Genomic DNA, 16,785 nt, shown 5'->3' on the forward strand with positions numbered 1-16,785 from the left:
AAAACAAATTTTGACACTTTGGCCCATGAAAAAACAACAATGTTAAGAAATAATGTTTTTTGGTCATTATTGGTTGTAGATACTGCAAGAAAACCTTCTATTCATTCTCTAGTAATCTTTTAAATGCATCACTTGGTAGAATTCGAGTTTTGGATTGTCTATGATTTTGCAACATCTAATAACGGGCCAAGCAAAAGTCTGCTATTCATTCTTGCTTATACTAGATGGTTGTTTGTGGCAATATGTTTAGGGTTTTACATAAAACAAGTGTATCATTAACTAGAAAAGCCATGCTACACACATCTTAGTTCCTTTTGGGGTACTGATTATTCATGATGATCTGCTTTTGTTGGTTTAAAACTTGTTCTCCATGGTGACTAGGACAAGGACATATTGTTGACCTTGTCCTATATGTCCATAAATTTAAAAAGTCTTGACTATATTCATATTTGCCGGCTTGGTCTTGTGGTGTAAATCTATGTCACATAGGTACGGGTATGGGGAAGCAGGTATGGGTACTGCGATTTTAAAAATCTTGGTATGGTGGTATGGTAAAATTTATAAATTCCAAAAAAAAAATAATACATATAATCTCATAAAAAGATAAATAAACATTAAGTTGAAGACATAAATGGACTTTTAAGTTAAAAAACATGAATACTATAGCAAGGTTAATTAAATAAACAAGCAACATATATAATAGGAAGACGTATTTATGTAGCATAATAGACAGAACTATGAGGGCATAATGACGATTAACACTTAACAGCATAATGAGATGATGCAAAAATTAACAGCAACAACATAAGCAAGAGGGAAAATTGGCAGATTTTGAAGCATAACCTAAGCAAGAGGGTAGGCAAACAAGCATAAATTGTATATATAAAATTAACGATATTTATAGTTTTACACAAGCATAACCTGAAAAGCAGGGAAAATCGACAATTTTGGATGAACGGCAGATGATTGTGCAGTGGTAGATGATTATTGAAAACGGCAGCAACAGATCTTGAAGAACGTAGATTTTGAAGAACAACAACCTTAAAAAATAGTCAAATGAAAAAATAGAAAAAAATAACTTATGCTGCCGGTGAAGACTGCCGCTGTCCGTCACTGGTCGCTGCCACCGGCCGGTGAAGCTCCCCGCTGCTGCTGACCATGGTGTTCTGCTGAGAATATGTGGTATGCTGAGGACGAAGAACAGGTTGGAAGAGGAAGAGGCATCAAAAAAAGAAGTGGCATCATGCACTTTGAGGATTAAAGAGAATGATTTGGATCGTTTTTGACCTGGAACTGATCCTAACGTACCTTACCGTACCAACGTACCACTTTTCTCGTACCGGTACAGGTAGGTGGCCCTCCCAGGCATACCACTGTGACATAGGTGTAAAGGTCTGGCATACTGGACTACAAGTACATGGATGTAGTCCAGTATGGTCATTAAGAATTCTGGTGTCAGTGGCGGGGAGGCCTTAGAATCAATACCGGCCACCCAGTCCGGAGATTTCTTTTGGAACAGATGTTAAAGAAGCTTCTTTTTGCCTACACATCACGTTTGGCTAGCGGTTGGGCTCTAGCTTAATGGCAAGTGTTCAAATTTAATGCTTCCTGATTTCTAATAGTGGAAATGTTTCCCCTCTTCCTTGTCTTCTTGGATTAGTTTCTTATATTTTCTCCTCATGCTACTTCAACTTTTATTGTAAAAAAAAAAAATCCTAGAATTGGTGTGGATCACGAAACACCCTCATTATGATAGTTTGATAGAGCATTTTCCTGTGATAGCGTGGAAGTTGCTACTTGAAGTGCTTTTGACCACTAAGCTATTCCAGTTGTTTATATTCATCACTTATGGTTTTATGTCCTTGATTGGTTTAGGATGGAATTGCAGCCCTTGAAGTGGTGGAAAAATCTTATATGCATGAAAAACAAGCGGAGGAGGAAATTGGACAAGTAGTTCAATTGTTCTCATTGCATGGTCTAAAAGACATTCTAGATGCTTCGAATGATGGGGTTGATGAGAACAGATTGCTTCCAGCAATGAACAAGTTATGGCCTTATATGGTTGTTTGCCTGAAACATGGGAAGCCAGTGGTATGTGATTTTGTAATTACACTTGGTTTATTCATAGTTTCTTTGCATTTACCAGTTGTACCTGCATTACTTTTCTTTTATGCACTAGTTTGCTTTGTCTGAGAACTTGCAGAAGGCTTTCAGATGCTGTTTTTAATGTAAGTTTACTTAAAAGGCTGATATACCTTGACTCATCAAGGAGATCATGCATAGTCGAAATAATTCTTGTGTTTTTCTATAAGGACCTAGCCAAAATGTGAGACTTGGTATTTATCTTATGTAGAAGACTGTTCCTATGCCTAACACTTGGTATGTTACATTTTCTGTTGCTGCTATTTCTAACGAAGCTTCTTGATTGTTTATCCACCATTATATGGGTGAGCTTCTGTCAGACGCTGGCACTGATAAGCTAAATGCTGTAAACTTTCTGTACTTGAGGCTGGATGCTCATACTGGGTTAAATCTGACAAGATGTTTTCTTTCCAAAATTTTTACTCGATGAAGGTTCAAAGGTTTAGGAATGAGTCATCTGCTGTTCCTACTGAGATGCAGGTCTTCTCTCCCATCTTGGAGCTGCTTACTCATGTGCTCTACATTTCTGTAATTAAAAAGCATCCATAGCTGAATGATTTCTTGTTGAAATGCATTTTTGTTCTGTTCACTTTTAGTTTTACTTATAATACTTTTTAGATTATCATTAAATTAAATTATGTTATTTAACTTGCGGAGTGAGGTAAGTTTGAATTTGACCAGATAAAAATGGGAATTCAAAGTTTGGGTACTTGGAAAAGTCAAAGGGAAAAGAATTTGATCAAGCTCTTTATCTGACTATGGAGATGGTATGGCTTGCCATTCATCAAGCTATGCTTATGTATTTTGTCGAATATCAGTTCGGATTTCTATAGGTATTTCAAAAGTGTTGTTTCAAAAGTGTTCGTTTCTGCAACTGAAAGCCCATACAGTAGTGTCGATTGTGCAGGTATTTTAGTTACACAACCTGTATGGCTGTATTCATGAAACTGAGCTCACAGTGAAGTTCAATTGCATGGAAATGGTTTTGAATTTGATGCACATTGTCACTTCCATAGATTTTTAATTTATTTTGTACTTAAGATTGTCTTTTCTACGTGTATGCTGCAATAAGGACTTCTGACAGCTTATTCTTGTAATGAATTCAAGGCAAATGGTGCCTTTGGAATGGCAGTATACGTTCTTACAGTTACTGCATTGTTTGTTGTCAGGCTGTTAAGAGATGCTTGAGGACGGTGAGCATTGTGGTGCAGGTATGTGGCGGTGATTTTTTCATACGCCGTTTTCGCAGTGACGGGTCATTCCTTTGGAAGCTGCTAACCCCTAAGACTGCTGATAGTAGAAGATCCTCAAAAACTGAAGGGCCAATACTGCTTCCATACAGAAAATCAGAGTTTAGATCCACTGATGAGTCGACAGCGGAGGTTTCTATCTTGAAGGTTCAAGAAGCAGCCCTCCACATGATTGCAGATATTGCCCAGGACAAAAGAAGTGCCTCTGCATTAGAAGGCATCCTCAAGAAGGTCAGTGGCCTCGTCGTGGGCATTGCTTGTGGGGGCCCAGATGCACTGCAAGATGCTGCTGTGAGGGCCTTGTCTTCTCTTTCATGTATCGATCCGGATTTGATATGGGTTCTTTTAGCTGATATAGTGTATTCGTCTGGTAAAGGTGTCCCTTCCCCACCTACCTCGGATTTTCCTGAGGTCTCTCAACTGCTGCCTTTCCCGTCTTCACCGAAAGAGTATTTATGTATGCAGTACTGTGGGGAGGATAGCAGCTTCGACATTCAACTTCTTAAGGCCGAAAATGTCTTTGAGAAGCTAAACTCTGAGACCTTCCAAGCAATGTGAAGTTAAAAAGTGAGTAATAAAAGCATGTCTTCTGTGAGTTATGCGCCTGCTTTGCTGATGGGTTTCTTTAACGTATCCGCACAAACCTTTTTTGATGGGAATTGATTAGAAAATAGTTGAAGTACATCAACAAAATTGTTACCTTCGAATCGATTATGTTGACGAATAGAAGTTTGTCCTGGAAGGTATCTCTTCCTTTTTGTTTATGGAGGAAGCCACCGAGATTTGTGGATCTGATGGATTTGCTGGCCAAAGAGATGCAGGTTCATCATGCTTTGCTTTGGTAGTGTGAAGCCGCGCCATACCCTTACCATGTCAAAAGACTTATTTGGTTTTGATCGCTTTTACTGTGCTTAAAGGTGTTGCCTTATTATAAAACATTGCTAAAAGATAATTTAGTTCATACAAATGAACCATGACAGTGCTTCTTTTGTTCAATTTTATGCATTAAAGATTTTGAATTTCACTATTTTTAATTGGATCTATTTGGATTTAAGGGCAATATCTTAGCTTTGGATTTGAATGTATAAACATATGTTCCAGCTCTAGTTTACACCCATGAATAAGGGCAGTGTATAATGTTTCTCCTTTTTAACCTTTATCATTAGGAAGTCCAGAAAGGGGTTCTAATATGTCAGTAGTACCCACATTGCGTGTAGGTATCTTTAAGTGGTGGCCACATTGCGTGTAGGTACCGCTTGAATTTTATCGGATGTCTCAAAGGAGACCCATTGCATATGACCTGTTGGGAGATGAAGTTAGACTTTGGTACTGCTCGAGTCAATCGAAGCCCCCCTCCTTCCTCCTATTTCCTAAGATTAAGTGATGTATCGAAATCTAGGTTAACCTTACAGTTATTCTTTCCAATTTAAGAGTAGCATTTACCATCTTTTGCAGTCTAGAGCAGTAACATCCACAAAAATCAAACTGCCGACTGGTTTTTATCAGCCTGTCAACCCACCGGATATAACATGCCCTTCGAGGCAACTCTGGTGTAAAAAACATGGTGGCTTGTACAAACAATCATTGTGCTGTTAATAACACAGCGTTGATCAAACATTTCATTCTTCAACACCACGCAATGAACAACCTGACACCAGAAGTAGAGAAATGCATATTTTGAAGCTGAAAGCAAGTGAGCCCTCGTAAGGTAACGCAAATTCGATTTGAGCATGAAAATATGCTTCGAACCTTATGCACCATCGAACGTAAAAATATGCTTCATGCAGCTTAACTAACACGAACTGAGCATGAAAACCATCTAAAATTCTATTCCCTGACAAAAGAGAAGGGTTTACATGAGCCACCAAAAAATGGCTTACATCAGCATCAAATTCTTATCGTTAATTTATCTGGACACCACAAAAATGACATTTCTAGAGAGAGAGATCAAAATGCTGTCGTATACTATTTCAATGAAAAGAATATCCGCATAACATTAAGCAACGCGCTCTGTTAAGTTGAAGGAACCAGATTCTTTTCTGAAACATTATCTCATGTGCCACTCGGAGAAATATTTTGTCGAAATGTTGAAATGTTACTCTGAAAGCATGTCCCACTTCTGGAACATTGGGAGTTTGTAATTTGACCAAATTTTTGCAATAACTAGCCTGTATGGAAATTTAAAAAGCAACATACCAACTATGGACAACAGAAAAAACAATATAAGTGATTTATCTATCGATTGTATGATAACAGCAGAAGGAAACCTTCATCTGGAGCACCCTCACACCCATTTGCATGTGACTTTAAAAGTTTTTGCAATTCATAAGATGTAGCATGCTTATGTATGTAGGATAGAAAACTCATGGCAGGGACTTGCCACACCGTATGAATCGAAGAGTGACAGCTTCACTCATAGCTACCACCACGAAGAGCAAGCACAAGATGAAGGACCGAACCACCCTCAATGTTATAATCACGAGCCGTCTTGTCATCAGCCAGTTGCTTCCCCGCATATATCAGCCTGCACATGTATGGTCAGATCCCAAGTTAGAACATAGCCTAGCACCGAATGGTGATATGTTGACAGTATCATGATAATAAATTTTAAATAAAACCTAGACGCCAAAATATCACAATATTATTGAAGTATCACATTGAAATATTGCCCTCAACCACTTCATGCACCGCAATAATCAAATTTTAGAAGGAAATGGGTCTCCGGCTTGTAGTAGGAGTCTATCACTAAATCTTGTTAGTTGTTTCTATTTGTTTCAATTGAAAAAGATGAGAAATGCAAGGTTGAGAAGAAGAAAGGGTAATATATAAGTTCCCTTTGGAAAAGGAAGGAAAAATGCAAATGGTTCACCTTCTATAGCTTAAAAGTTTAGATAGAGACTCTATGAGTTGGCTACAACATCAAGAAGTTGAATATCTTAGTGGTCCAACATAGAACCTGATTCTCTTTTTGACTTGAGATATGACATAAAGGTGTTGTCGCTTTGCATAATGCATTAATTTGATCAAGCATATCAACAGACAGGACCACAACTCCTTACCAGAAAGCTTTCTTAATCAAATGAAACCATTACAGAAATTATGAAACTAACCCTGCATTGAGTTTTACCTAAGGAAAAGAAAAACATGCAAATCAACAATAAGAACATGAACTAAACATCAACACTTTCGTTTGAATCCTATTTTTCATTACAATTAACCCAATCCTCTCATCAGGTTCATGAAGATGAAATTACTATGGAATCCTACTAAAGCTGCACAACCCTCAGCAAAGATTATGTGAACCAAACTCAAGGAAACAAACAAGCCACGTCTAGCAAAAGGATCTTCATATCCAATGGGCAACATAATGTAACAAATACACAGGAGAAATGTACCGAATGGCAATTTGACTGTAGGAAAATATTCTGGAAAATATTCTAGAACATTATGTGCTTTTGACTATGTTAGTAAACTTTTGTAAAAAAAATTTTCCTCTGCAAACTTTTCCCAAGTAAGATCATTATGGGGCATAAGTGTGGGTCATCAATTTCAATAAAACTTGGCCTTGTGAAATATTGTCTAGTATAAAAATTTTGCCAAAACAAACAAATGGGCCTTATAATATACACTTCAAATTTCCTTCAATCATGAGACTAATCGGATGAAATTTATTCGAGGCATCAGCAAACCATCAACTTACAACATAGCAATACGTTGTAGAAAGCATTTGCACATTTTGAGGAAAAAGTGGAAGAAAAATATCACAATTTTCTATAAACAAACTAGCCAACTGGTCAGTCCTTACAACAAATGAATAGAAAAATAAATTAAAAAGTAGCATAGGAATCAGATAGTAAATATCATTCATCTATTAATAGACACACAAAGATATCTATGTGAACAAGACAGATTGTTTTTCTACACTCTAGTCTTTGCAGAGGCAATGCACCACTGCAACTACAACCAAGACAAAAAGCAGATAGGGCCAATAAGGCTATAAAGAGTGAAAAAAAAAGAGTACAAAGGGACTGCCATTTTTTTTTTGTAAAAAAAAATGTTTCATTACGAAAAGGCAACTTGCGTAGAAAGATATAAAAAACAAGAAAACAGGAATAAAGCTAAAAGCAAACTGATATAATCCAAAACCATGCAGGAAACCAAGAAAAAGAGTGATCCTGTATACAATCGTTTCACTCAGTTATTTGTTCCGAACTTGGAAATTCACGTCTATGGAAGTCCATGCTTCTGATGAACGAATGCACAATTAGCAGGGAATGCGACAAAAATGAGGTGATGTTGGTTTCTAATCCCACCTGAGCCCATCCAAGATTGATCATGCCATGCAGAGACTCAATGACAATAAAAGGTAATGAAAACGAAAACAGCAAAGAGAGAGAGAGAGAGAGAGAAGAGAGAAGAGAGAGGACTGTGAAAGTTAACATTTACCAATCAGGGACCAGCACAATTAACAATGTAAACAACATGACGATCAATCAGAAGTTAAAGTCACAGTTGAAGAAGAAAGAAAGCGACTACTTCATTCCAAGCTAAGTGATCAAAAAAATCTAACGGCAACTCCGGAGAAGAACATGCGGCATAACCTCTGTTGGACAGGTGGGATGCCTTCCTTCTCTTCCACACGTTCCTTGATCCTCTCGATGGTATCGGTGGGTTCGATATCGATCTCGATCTCCTTCCCAGTAAGCGTCTTAACCTTGATCATAGTCCCACCCCTCAACCTCAAGACCAAGTGCAGGGTAGACTCCTTCTGGATGTTGTAATCCGCAAGGGTCCTCCCATCTTCCAGTTGCTTCCCGGCAAATATGAGCCGCTGCTGATCTGGGGGAATTCCCTCCTTGTCCTACAGAGCTCATAAAACACCGGTATTCTCAATTCAGATTCTCATACAGGTATGAGCAGTTGAAGTAAAGCTATGAGGGGAAGCAAAAAAGCACATTCGAAGGAGGGAATAGGACCAAACGAACCAGTTGAAAAGCAGAAAAATTCAACAGAAAAAAACAATAACTTTCAGAACAAAATGTCCAAACCTAAGAGATTAAGCCAGAAAGGTCAAACTCCATGTTTGAAGAAAGGAACCCACAAAAACAAAAAATTTTAGCTTTCTTGCTCAGCTACGTTCTAAAGCCAAAACCCACCTTAGCTCTTCAAAGGGGAGACAAAAGAAGAATTTGAATACCGGTTTCTGCTGTAAAAGCAAACCTAGAAGAGAGAATACAAGAGACTTATTTATTTATTTATTTAGAACTCGCCGGGAAACCGATACCAAAAAATAAAATCACAAGAGAAGGAAAAAATGACAAAGAAGAATAGGAATAAGAAGAAAGAAGAAGAGGCAAAATAAGAAAAAGAAAGGCGGTATGACAAAAAGAGAAAAGGGAAGGATGATCGATTGCTTCACCTGAATCTTGGCCTTGACGTTGTCGATGGTGTCGCTGCTCTCCACCTCCAACGTGATCGTCTTTCCCGTAAGGGTCTTGACGAAGATCTGCATCCTCTCTTTTCTGTCTCTCTCGGAGGAAGGGGACGAGGGAAGAAAGGAGAAAGACGCCGAAACTTCAACGGAAACAAATGGCGTCGATATTTCAATTGCTCTCCGTATTTATTTTGGGTGAAACAAAATAGTCACCTTATTTAATTTGGATTGCATCTTTGTCTCCTCGTCCCACCTCTAGTGGGTCGTGACTCGTGAGGCTTGGCATTTGCCGACTTGTGTAATTCGCCTCTTGTGGGTCGTCGTCGCTTCCTCTCTTACCTCTAAATGATGGCTTCCTCTATTATATTGAAGGTGAGCAATGAGAGATATATATCTGATGCGTATTTGGGTACCTGATTCATGATAAGTGGTAAGTTGAGCTGATTATTTGACACGGCCCGATAAAAAAAAACTCTGACCGGACTTCGACCCAATATATATATATATTTAAAATTTATTTTTATATTTTTATTTTTGTTTCTCTCTTTATATATATATATATATATACATATGTATATATATATTCCTTGGCATGTTGTCGGCTTCACTTAAAAACAACATTGATGTCTCTCTTAAAAACGCTTCGCGTGTCACCAATCTCTCTTAAAAACTCTTGGCACGTCGTCAAGGTTTTTTAAGGTATTGATATATAAAACTTATAGGACCTACGTGATAAAACTCAGTTTTTACACTTATCCAAAAAGCTACCTTTTTTTTTTTTTGGAGCACAAATTCTTACTTATATTGGTGATTTTTTTCGCGCACATCTTCCGGTGGCAAATTTGGATCACTCGCATTGACGTCTTCTTTCGTAGCACGCCTTTTGATTTCCATTAGCTATCGTGAAGGCTTTTTGGCTGCCGGCTGTTGTTTCTTGCTTCTTCTCTACTGCTTACTGAATTTTTTATTGTTGTGTTATTTTTCAGGGTGTACCCTAGCATCCATTATTCTTTGATGTTTTAGTTTCGTTTAATGCAAGTTATCTCTCTCTTTCTCTCTCAACACTTTTGTTTTTTAGTAGGAAAAACTATCCTTGTTTTTTAGAATAGTTCATTCGTTTGGCCATGGTTTTGTATAAAATCCACCGTTCATTTGAATTAAGATCTAGTCAGTCAAATTCGAACAAAAAATTGGAATATGATTAGCAACTGGCTTCAAAACTTATATGAAAATTTTCCCACTGAGTTTGGTGGTTATGCAATTCTATTGGAGAGTTGAAGCTTATCATGCATAAAAGTTTGGATTTGCTTTTATATTTTGTTTATAACTAGACCAGTTAAGTAATATCTGATTAGTTGGGTACGTCATTTGACCGATGTCTTATCTTCAGACATCCCTAACAATAACAACCGGGTATGTTAGCCCTTGATATACGGATTGGATCTAGCCTTTACTGAATTCTACTTAATGAGTATTTTATGCAATATGATTCACAGTGGTATCCTTCACGAGCGCGCGCACACACACACAACGTAACTATGCACCCACATTAAAAGCGCTACAAACCAGCGGTTATATTTATGTAGGCTAGTATCTATGTAAGTAAGGACGTATAACAATGACTTTAAATTTTTTAACCATCAAGCAACATTCGATCTTGGTTGGTTTTAGACAACTGCATCTAAATGAATCTGAGTAACATATAAAAGCATACTTTCATATGACATTGTTATTGTCTCTTTCTTGCAAGGACCTATGCTTGAGTTGAACAAATTAGAAGAAAGAACATGGCATTTGGCGATTTTGACATAATACATGGACTTTTTAAAATTTTTATACAACGTGAGAACACATTTCCTAACAAAATTAGTCAGTTTTAACTCATTTTCTATATTAAATATGATGATAAGCACACGACTAAAGCATTAGTTTTTAAAAGAAAAAACATATCATGCTATTTTCATTAGACCATGTTTGCCAGCGTTTTCTTTAAACGATTAGATGAAATTAAGAAACCATTTTCAGTAGTTCCATTAAAGCAATATCTGATCATATACGGCCCCGTGACTTTTTTTTAATATATTCTTTTTGAGATGAGGAATCCGATTCTTTTGTGGAACAATCCTCCACTACCATATGAGCCAACGAATTGTCACCTCATGTCTGCAATTATGTTATTTTGCACAAGTTTCCGCCAGGTTCTTGGCTCCTCATCACTCACAGGTGCACATAAAAACCACAAATTTAAACTTTTTTTCAGAAAGATCAAACAAGTGTAAGACTGGCGGAGTTTTTTTTGGTCTTTTTAATATTATTTTTGGTATTCTTTTAAAGGCAGGCCATAAAATTTATGAAAGGGAATGCTCGTATTTTTATCAAAATTTTAGAAGGGACTGATCTTTTTCTTTTCTTTTCTTTTTTTTTTTTAAATGTGTGCCCCATTTCTCTGGATTTCAAAGAGGCGAGTTCTGTGGTTTTCCCCTGTTTCTGCTCATTAGTGCAAACACCTTTTAAACTTGTGATTGAGAAAGACTACAGTGAAAAGTTGGATAACGAAAGTTCAATTTCCATGTTCATCAGCCTGTGATTGTTTTTGAGTGCATCGGAGGGGGGCATTCCTTGGGGGGCAGAACCGTTGGGGGAATGGTCATTTGGAAAATTTGGGTGTTTACATTGATGAAATGTAACAAAATTTGGAGAAGGAGATGTAAAACCTAAAAAAAGACCCAGGCAGGATAAGAAATCCTAGATGATCATGAATGAGATGTAATAAAGAAATAAATAAAGAAAGAATATATATATATATACATATATATATATATACATATATATATATATATATATATACACACTTCTACGAATAAAAGAAAGGTGTATTGGCTCTGCATAACTCCTCTCGTCACCAAACCTTAATGAGTACCAGTGACCAAGGTACTGATGATGGCCTTGGAAATGAGGTTGAACTCAACCCCAGTGAATTGATACTGCAATTTTCTGACTGCCAACCGCAGGGATTTCCTGTAAGAAGAAAGAAATAGGGAGTGGAAACGGATGCAGAAAACAAACAAGCAAGAAATAAGAGCAGCTGCGAGAACAAAAGGCACGGGCCCTACGAGCCCTTGGTATAGGTACAAAAGGAACGAAGGGGTCTGAACCTGTGATAAGTATCTATATTGGTGATTGTTTCACTAGTATAGGTTTGCTTTCATCAGGGACAGGAGTCGCCTCCGGTGTACACAGGCAAGTATATGATGTTTTTTTATAGTGTCCTTCGAAGTCTCTTCATAACAAAACCCAGTATGGAGCATCGTTCATACACAAACTAAATGTTATTTTGAAGTCTTTGCTTGCAGTGGATATGCTAAGATCTTATCTCCGAGTATTTGCATTTCATATTCTAAGATCTTATCTCCAAACAAAGAAAGTTTGGTGAGAATGGAGAAAAATATGGTCTCATCACTTGGATCCAAAACATTCATGATTTCATAAATTCAGGAGACATAATTTTCTCTGAGTCAAGTAAATAGAGTTAAGACTCACAATCAGCAAAATCATCTTCAAAAGATCGGAATGGAGAAAACACTACACCAAAATTAAGAAACACAGATACTCTTTTCACGTCGGGAGCTCAGAGCTCACTAGTTCCGATGCGAAAAGAGTCTCGCCTATGGCGTCAGAGAAAGTTGCGACGCTGCTTCAGGTTCAAAGATGTCTACAATGTCGGTGATACATGCCAACCACCAACATCGTAGATTGGCTTTGTGTTGTCGACAGGGTCGCTACTGTCGGAGCATCTTCACCACTCAGTAACAGGACCTTCCGCTGCGTCGTGCCTTGAATTTGTTAGAATTCTAATTCAAAGGTTTATGAGATTTTGAAGGCAACATTACATTACATTTTAGGTTTCAGATTTGGATCCAAAATGGCACACTAAGATTCGAAATGAAATAATATGAGTTTGAAAATAATATAGTGACAAAGGTGCAATTTTTAGTCTTTGCATTCCTAATATTTTTAGTCAAATTCCATTTTAGTATCCTACTGACATTTACGTGTGAGATAATAGACCACTCTAAAATTCTAAGTGTAACTCCTGAAGAGTGAGACTTATTCCCATTTAAGACTCCACTATTCTTAGTAGCGGGTGGTTACCATAAAATGCTAACATAATTCTTTAAATAATTAGTTATAAATTGCTTTTAATGTGTAGAGAAAGTGGGCTTCATGGAGAAGAGTTATGGAAAATATAATATTATTAATTAAAATAATAATGACATAATTGCCTATCCTCATGCCTCTTATGCCTTTCATATATAACTTCTATTTAGGTAACTCTCACCATCTAACCTCCATTTCCATATTTTTGTTGGTAGAGTGAAATTGAACCCATTCTTTTCTTTGATTATGCTCTTAACCCATCTAAGTCATTCAAATAATTAGTTATAAATTTTGGAGACCATTCTTTTGCCTGGATGAAGTGTTTCTACTCAAAATTTAGCTAACTACCCAATGCTCATGGATTATATTAAGTTTCAAGTATTCTTAAGCTTCAAAAGAGGTCATATAAGGCGTCAGAAGACTCATATAGCAAACACGAAGTAAGATCGGGGAGGAAGGCTAGACTTGTGGATCTGTTGGTGGCCTTGGTTCCCAATGAAGTCATCATTTGTGTATTTTGCCAAATGCCTGCTACTTCTTTAAGTTCACTATGATTCATCTACAAATAAATTATGAATTGATTTAGATGAACTTGCATAGGATTCTGAACAATTGTCCAAAAAACAATTTAGAGTTTGATTTACTGGAAAAGCAAAGGTACAATAACTAACCTATATTGGTAGTTAAACAAGATTGCATGCTACACTAGATTGTTTGATTGTTTTATGATCTCACGAATTATGTTCGAATTACTTTATGATTTCAGAAATGAGTATTTGATTATGGATACTGAAGAGAGACTAAACTGAATGTATTGCTTAAAGTGTTTATTGTGTTAAATATAACTTCAATAAATGAATACAATATGGTTACTTATTAATGCGTTATACGATTGTTGCAACACAGTTGTGTTTTAAAAATCATGAATCCTTATCTGGAAGCAATTTATGACAAAAATATTGTGGAACTTTTGACATACTGAACAAACTATATAATTAATTTCGTGGAAAATTGATTTACGGTTTGTTCATAAAAATTCCTCAAAGTAGTACCATATTTTCGAATTTGAGTAGATTATGTTTTTAACACACTTTGGTAGAAATTTTTATTTTTCCAAATTTATAAGTAAAAAATTAATGGACGTATTCAGATTGAAAGCTAACATCTTCATGCATGTTCTCCTAAAAAAGCTAGGCTAATGAATTTTCTGGTTATTGATTTTTAGGGTTTACAACAGATAAAATTCTAAACTGTAAATTCTGCTCTATTTTGAATAATTTTGGGTTGCTGAATTTTTAATAAATCATCACTCGCTCAAATGGCATTGGGTCTTTTAGCATTTCTTTTTAATAGAATTACGTTACTATATAAAAATTTATAAAGGCTAAAGCATTATAAAAATTGGCCGTCTGATTCCTAATATCTTAACAAGTAACATCATTCCAGAAAATTTAACTCCTCGAATTCTCGTCCAGATGTCGTGTTTGAGCTCATATTCTAACTGAGTTAAATCTTGAGCTCTTTTCAGAGGCTCATCTCTGAAAATGACTAAGTCTGACTTATGACCAAAACATGACTTTTGTTAAATATATTTTTCAACTTTTGTGTCTTTTATTGTAAACGAATTGTGATTTATGAAACTTTGATGCTTTCATATTGACACAACAAATATGCACATAATATATGGTTCTACATTATAATGTCTCCCTCAATTTCATTCTATATGGAACATGTCAGTAGAAGCCACCGTTTCTTCAGAACTCTGTAGAGATTAGTCTGCATCTGTCAGAACTAATCTTCGTCGACAATAAAGTCCGAAATGAGCAAAATACTGTTTTCATCTGAATTATGCATGATATAACATAAAGTTTGAACACAAAATCATGCAACATGAGAGGGCATGAATTCCATTTAGTCACATATCAAAAGTTTTAAAGAATTTTTGTCCATATGAATTTCTCTCCAAATCATAACAAGATTGAGGCGCTTGTCCCTCTCCGGATCCCAGGAATTTTTGAGCTGCTCAAAGAGCACAATAAATCTTGAAAGATTCCAGACGAGTGCTCACAAGCTTGACTCAAGATAAATTAAATTTTTCTTAGGATCTTAGAATCTGAGTAAAATCTTGAATTCGAGAAGTAGTATCACTTAGACAAACCCCCTAACCAAAATCCACAGAACCTGGAGGGGTCGTGGGTCAAGTCAGGCACGGTTCTGCGAGTAAAGTAAATTCTTTTCTCTTCTTCAGTTCTTTTCTATTTTAATTTCTTAATAGCATGCTTTAGATTTTTTCTTTTTCTTTTTTACATTGAGTTTAGCTTCTTTTCTGCTTAGTCTAGGATGGTTTTAACTTTTATTAAGCATGCCTTAGTTTAGATACTTCTTGCTTTCCAAGATCTTTTAATTTTCTAACTTTAGGATAGGCATGAAGGCCATGAATGCCTTTTCTCTCTTTTTTTTCTATTTCATTTCCAGTTTTAATATCAGTTTAAAGCTTTATATTCAGTATTGCATTGAGCATATAGATTTACTTTCCATATAATATCTTTGAATTAGGCATGCACTGCACACCGTTTTAAACATGTACTGTAGATCACAAGTCACGTACCTGGCATAGCTTGTACAAAAATTGAATCAGGTTAGCTCAGTACCATGCATTGAGGTAGTTGCTAGTATGAGAGACAAAACTTGGCTCAGTCTCCAGGAAGACATACTTTATAAACTGTAGTTTTACAAAAAAATTTAAAAAGTAAAACGTTTCCAAAATTATTTTCCAAAACCCTAAACTCATGCATGATCAGGATCAAAACCTACGCCCAACCCAAATATGTCTTATAAGGCCCATCCCAACCCCGCCTTAAGACACTCTACATGGTTCCTAAAAGCTAGAACGAGGTCCCCTGGCCGATCCTTATGAATCTTTCTTCAATGTCTAACTATGACCAGACATTGAACCCACTACAGTGAACCCAGATCTGAACACCCTATCTAGGTTTGAATGACTTTGTTCGCTTTGCGAGTGCTTTGACTCTATGGATCTAGTCAATAACATGTAAACCATATTTAGATCTTGGATATTATTGGGTCTCAATTCTAGATCTTGGATACAAACCTCATGGCTGGTCGACTGGCTATCAGATCTAAGAAAATTAGATTCAAATAATGAACCCCAAACCTGGATCTTAAAAGTTGGATCTCAGATTTTTATTTAGCAATATTGGATCTCATATCCAAATAATGGATCTCAATACCAAATATTGAATGGATCTAGAACTAGATAATATCAGATTTTGACATGTGGTTGCATGAACTGCCATGAATGCAATCTTTTTTAGTGACACAAAATAAAAAAAATATCCAGCCGTAGAGGTACCTGACTGCTCTCTCTCTCTCTCTCTCTCTATATATATATATATATATATATATATATATATATATATTATATATATATATATATATATATATATATATAATGGCATTATTGGAAATAAAACAAAAAATAAATTGGCCAAAAGTGAGGTAGACATCCCAAATTTCCACTTGAAAAAAGATAACCATTGTACCGTTCAAAAATGAGGATTTTGAGCTGAGCTTGACAAAAGGATTTCAAATGTAGTGGCTGTAAACTGCACCAGAGCAATTCATATTTCATATACCATAGGTATCTGATATTGGGATCTAGATCACCTTGGTTGGTGACAAGTAAAAAAAAAACATTTTACCCCTGATCACTTTATTTGCCTTATTTTTCTCTAAATTTTGCGGATCATGAAAATCTTAAGAATTGTTTTACCTCATATC

The 16,785-nt window shown here is 36.2% G+C and overlaps 2 protein-coding genes across 2 annotated transcripts in view; one reads left to right on the forward strand and one right to left on the reverse strand.

The window, feature by feature from the left end:
* LOC116267585 (uncharacterized) overlaps window positions 1-4,288 on the forward strand; it is a 52,120-nt gene extending 47,832 nt beyond the window's left edge. The window contains 2 exon segments of the mRNA XM_050075264.1: window positions 1,876-2,091; window positions 3,312-4,288. Coding sequence (XP_049931221.1) covers window positions 1,876-2,091; window positions 3,312-3,950 — 855 coding nt within the window. The 3' untranslated portion in view covers window positions 3,951-4,288.
* A 1,308-nt stretch (window positions 4,289-5,596) lies between these two features.
* On the reverse strand, window positions 5,597-9,137 carry LOC116267586 (ubiquitin-NEDD8-like protein RUB2). Its single transcript, XM_031649410.2, has 3 exons — window positions 8,812-9,137; window positions 7,994-8,253; window positions 5,597-5,916 (listed from the first exon to the last, which is right to left on the reverse strand). The coding sequence occupies exons 1-3, from the start codon at window positions 8,902-8,904 to the stop codon at window positions 5,802-5,804; spliced, it is 468 nt and encodes a 155-aa protein (XP_031505270.1). The 5' UTR covers window positions 8,905-9,137; the 3' UTR covers window positions 5,597-5,801.
* Between the last annotated feature and the right edge of the window lie 7,648 nt (window positions 9,138-16,785).

This window comes from Nymphaea colorata, chromosome 14 (assembly GCF_008831285.2).
Source record: "Nymphaea colorata isolate Beijing-Zhang1983 chromosome 14, ASM883128v2, whole genome shotgun sequence".
NCBI lineage: Eukaryota > Viridiplantae > Streptophyta > Magnoliopsida > Nymphaeales > Nymphaeaceae > Nymphaea > Nymphaea colorata.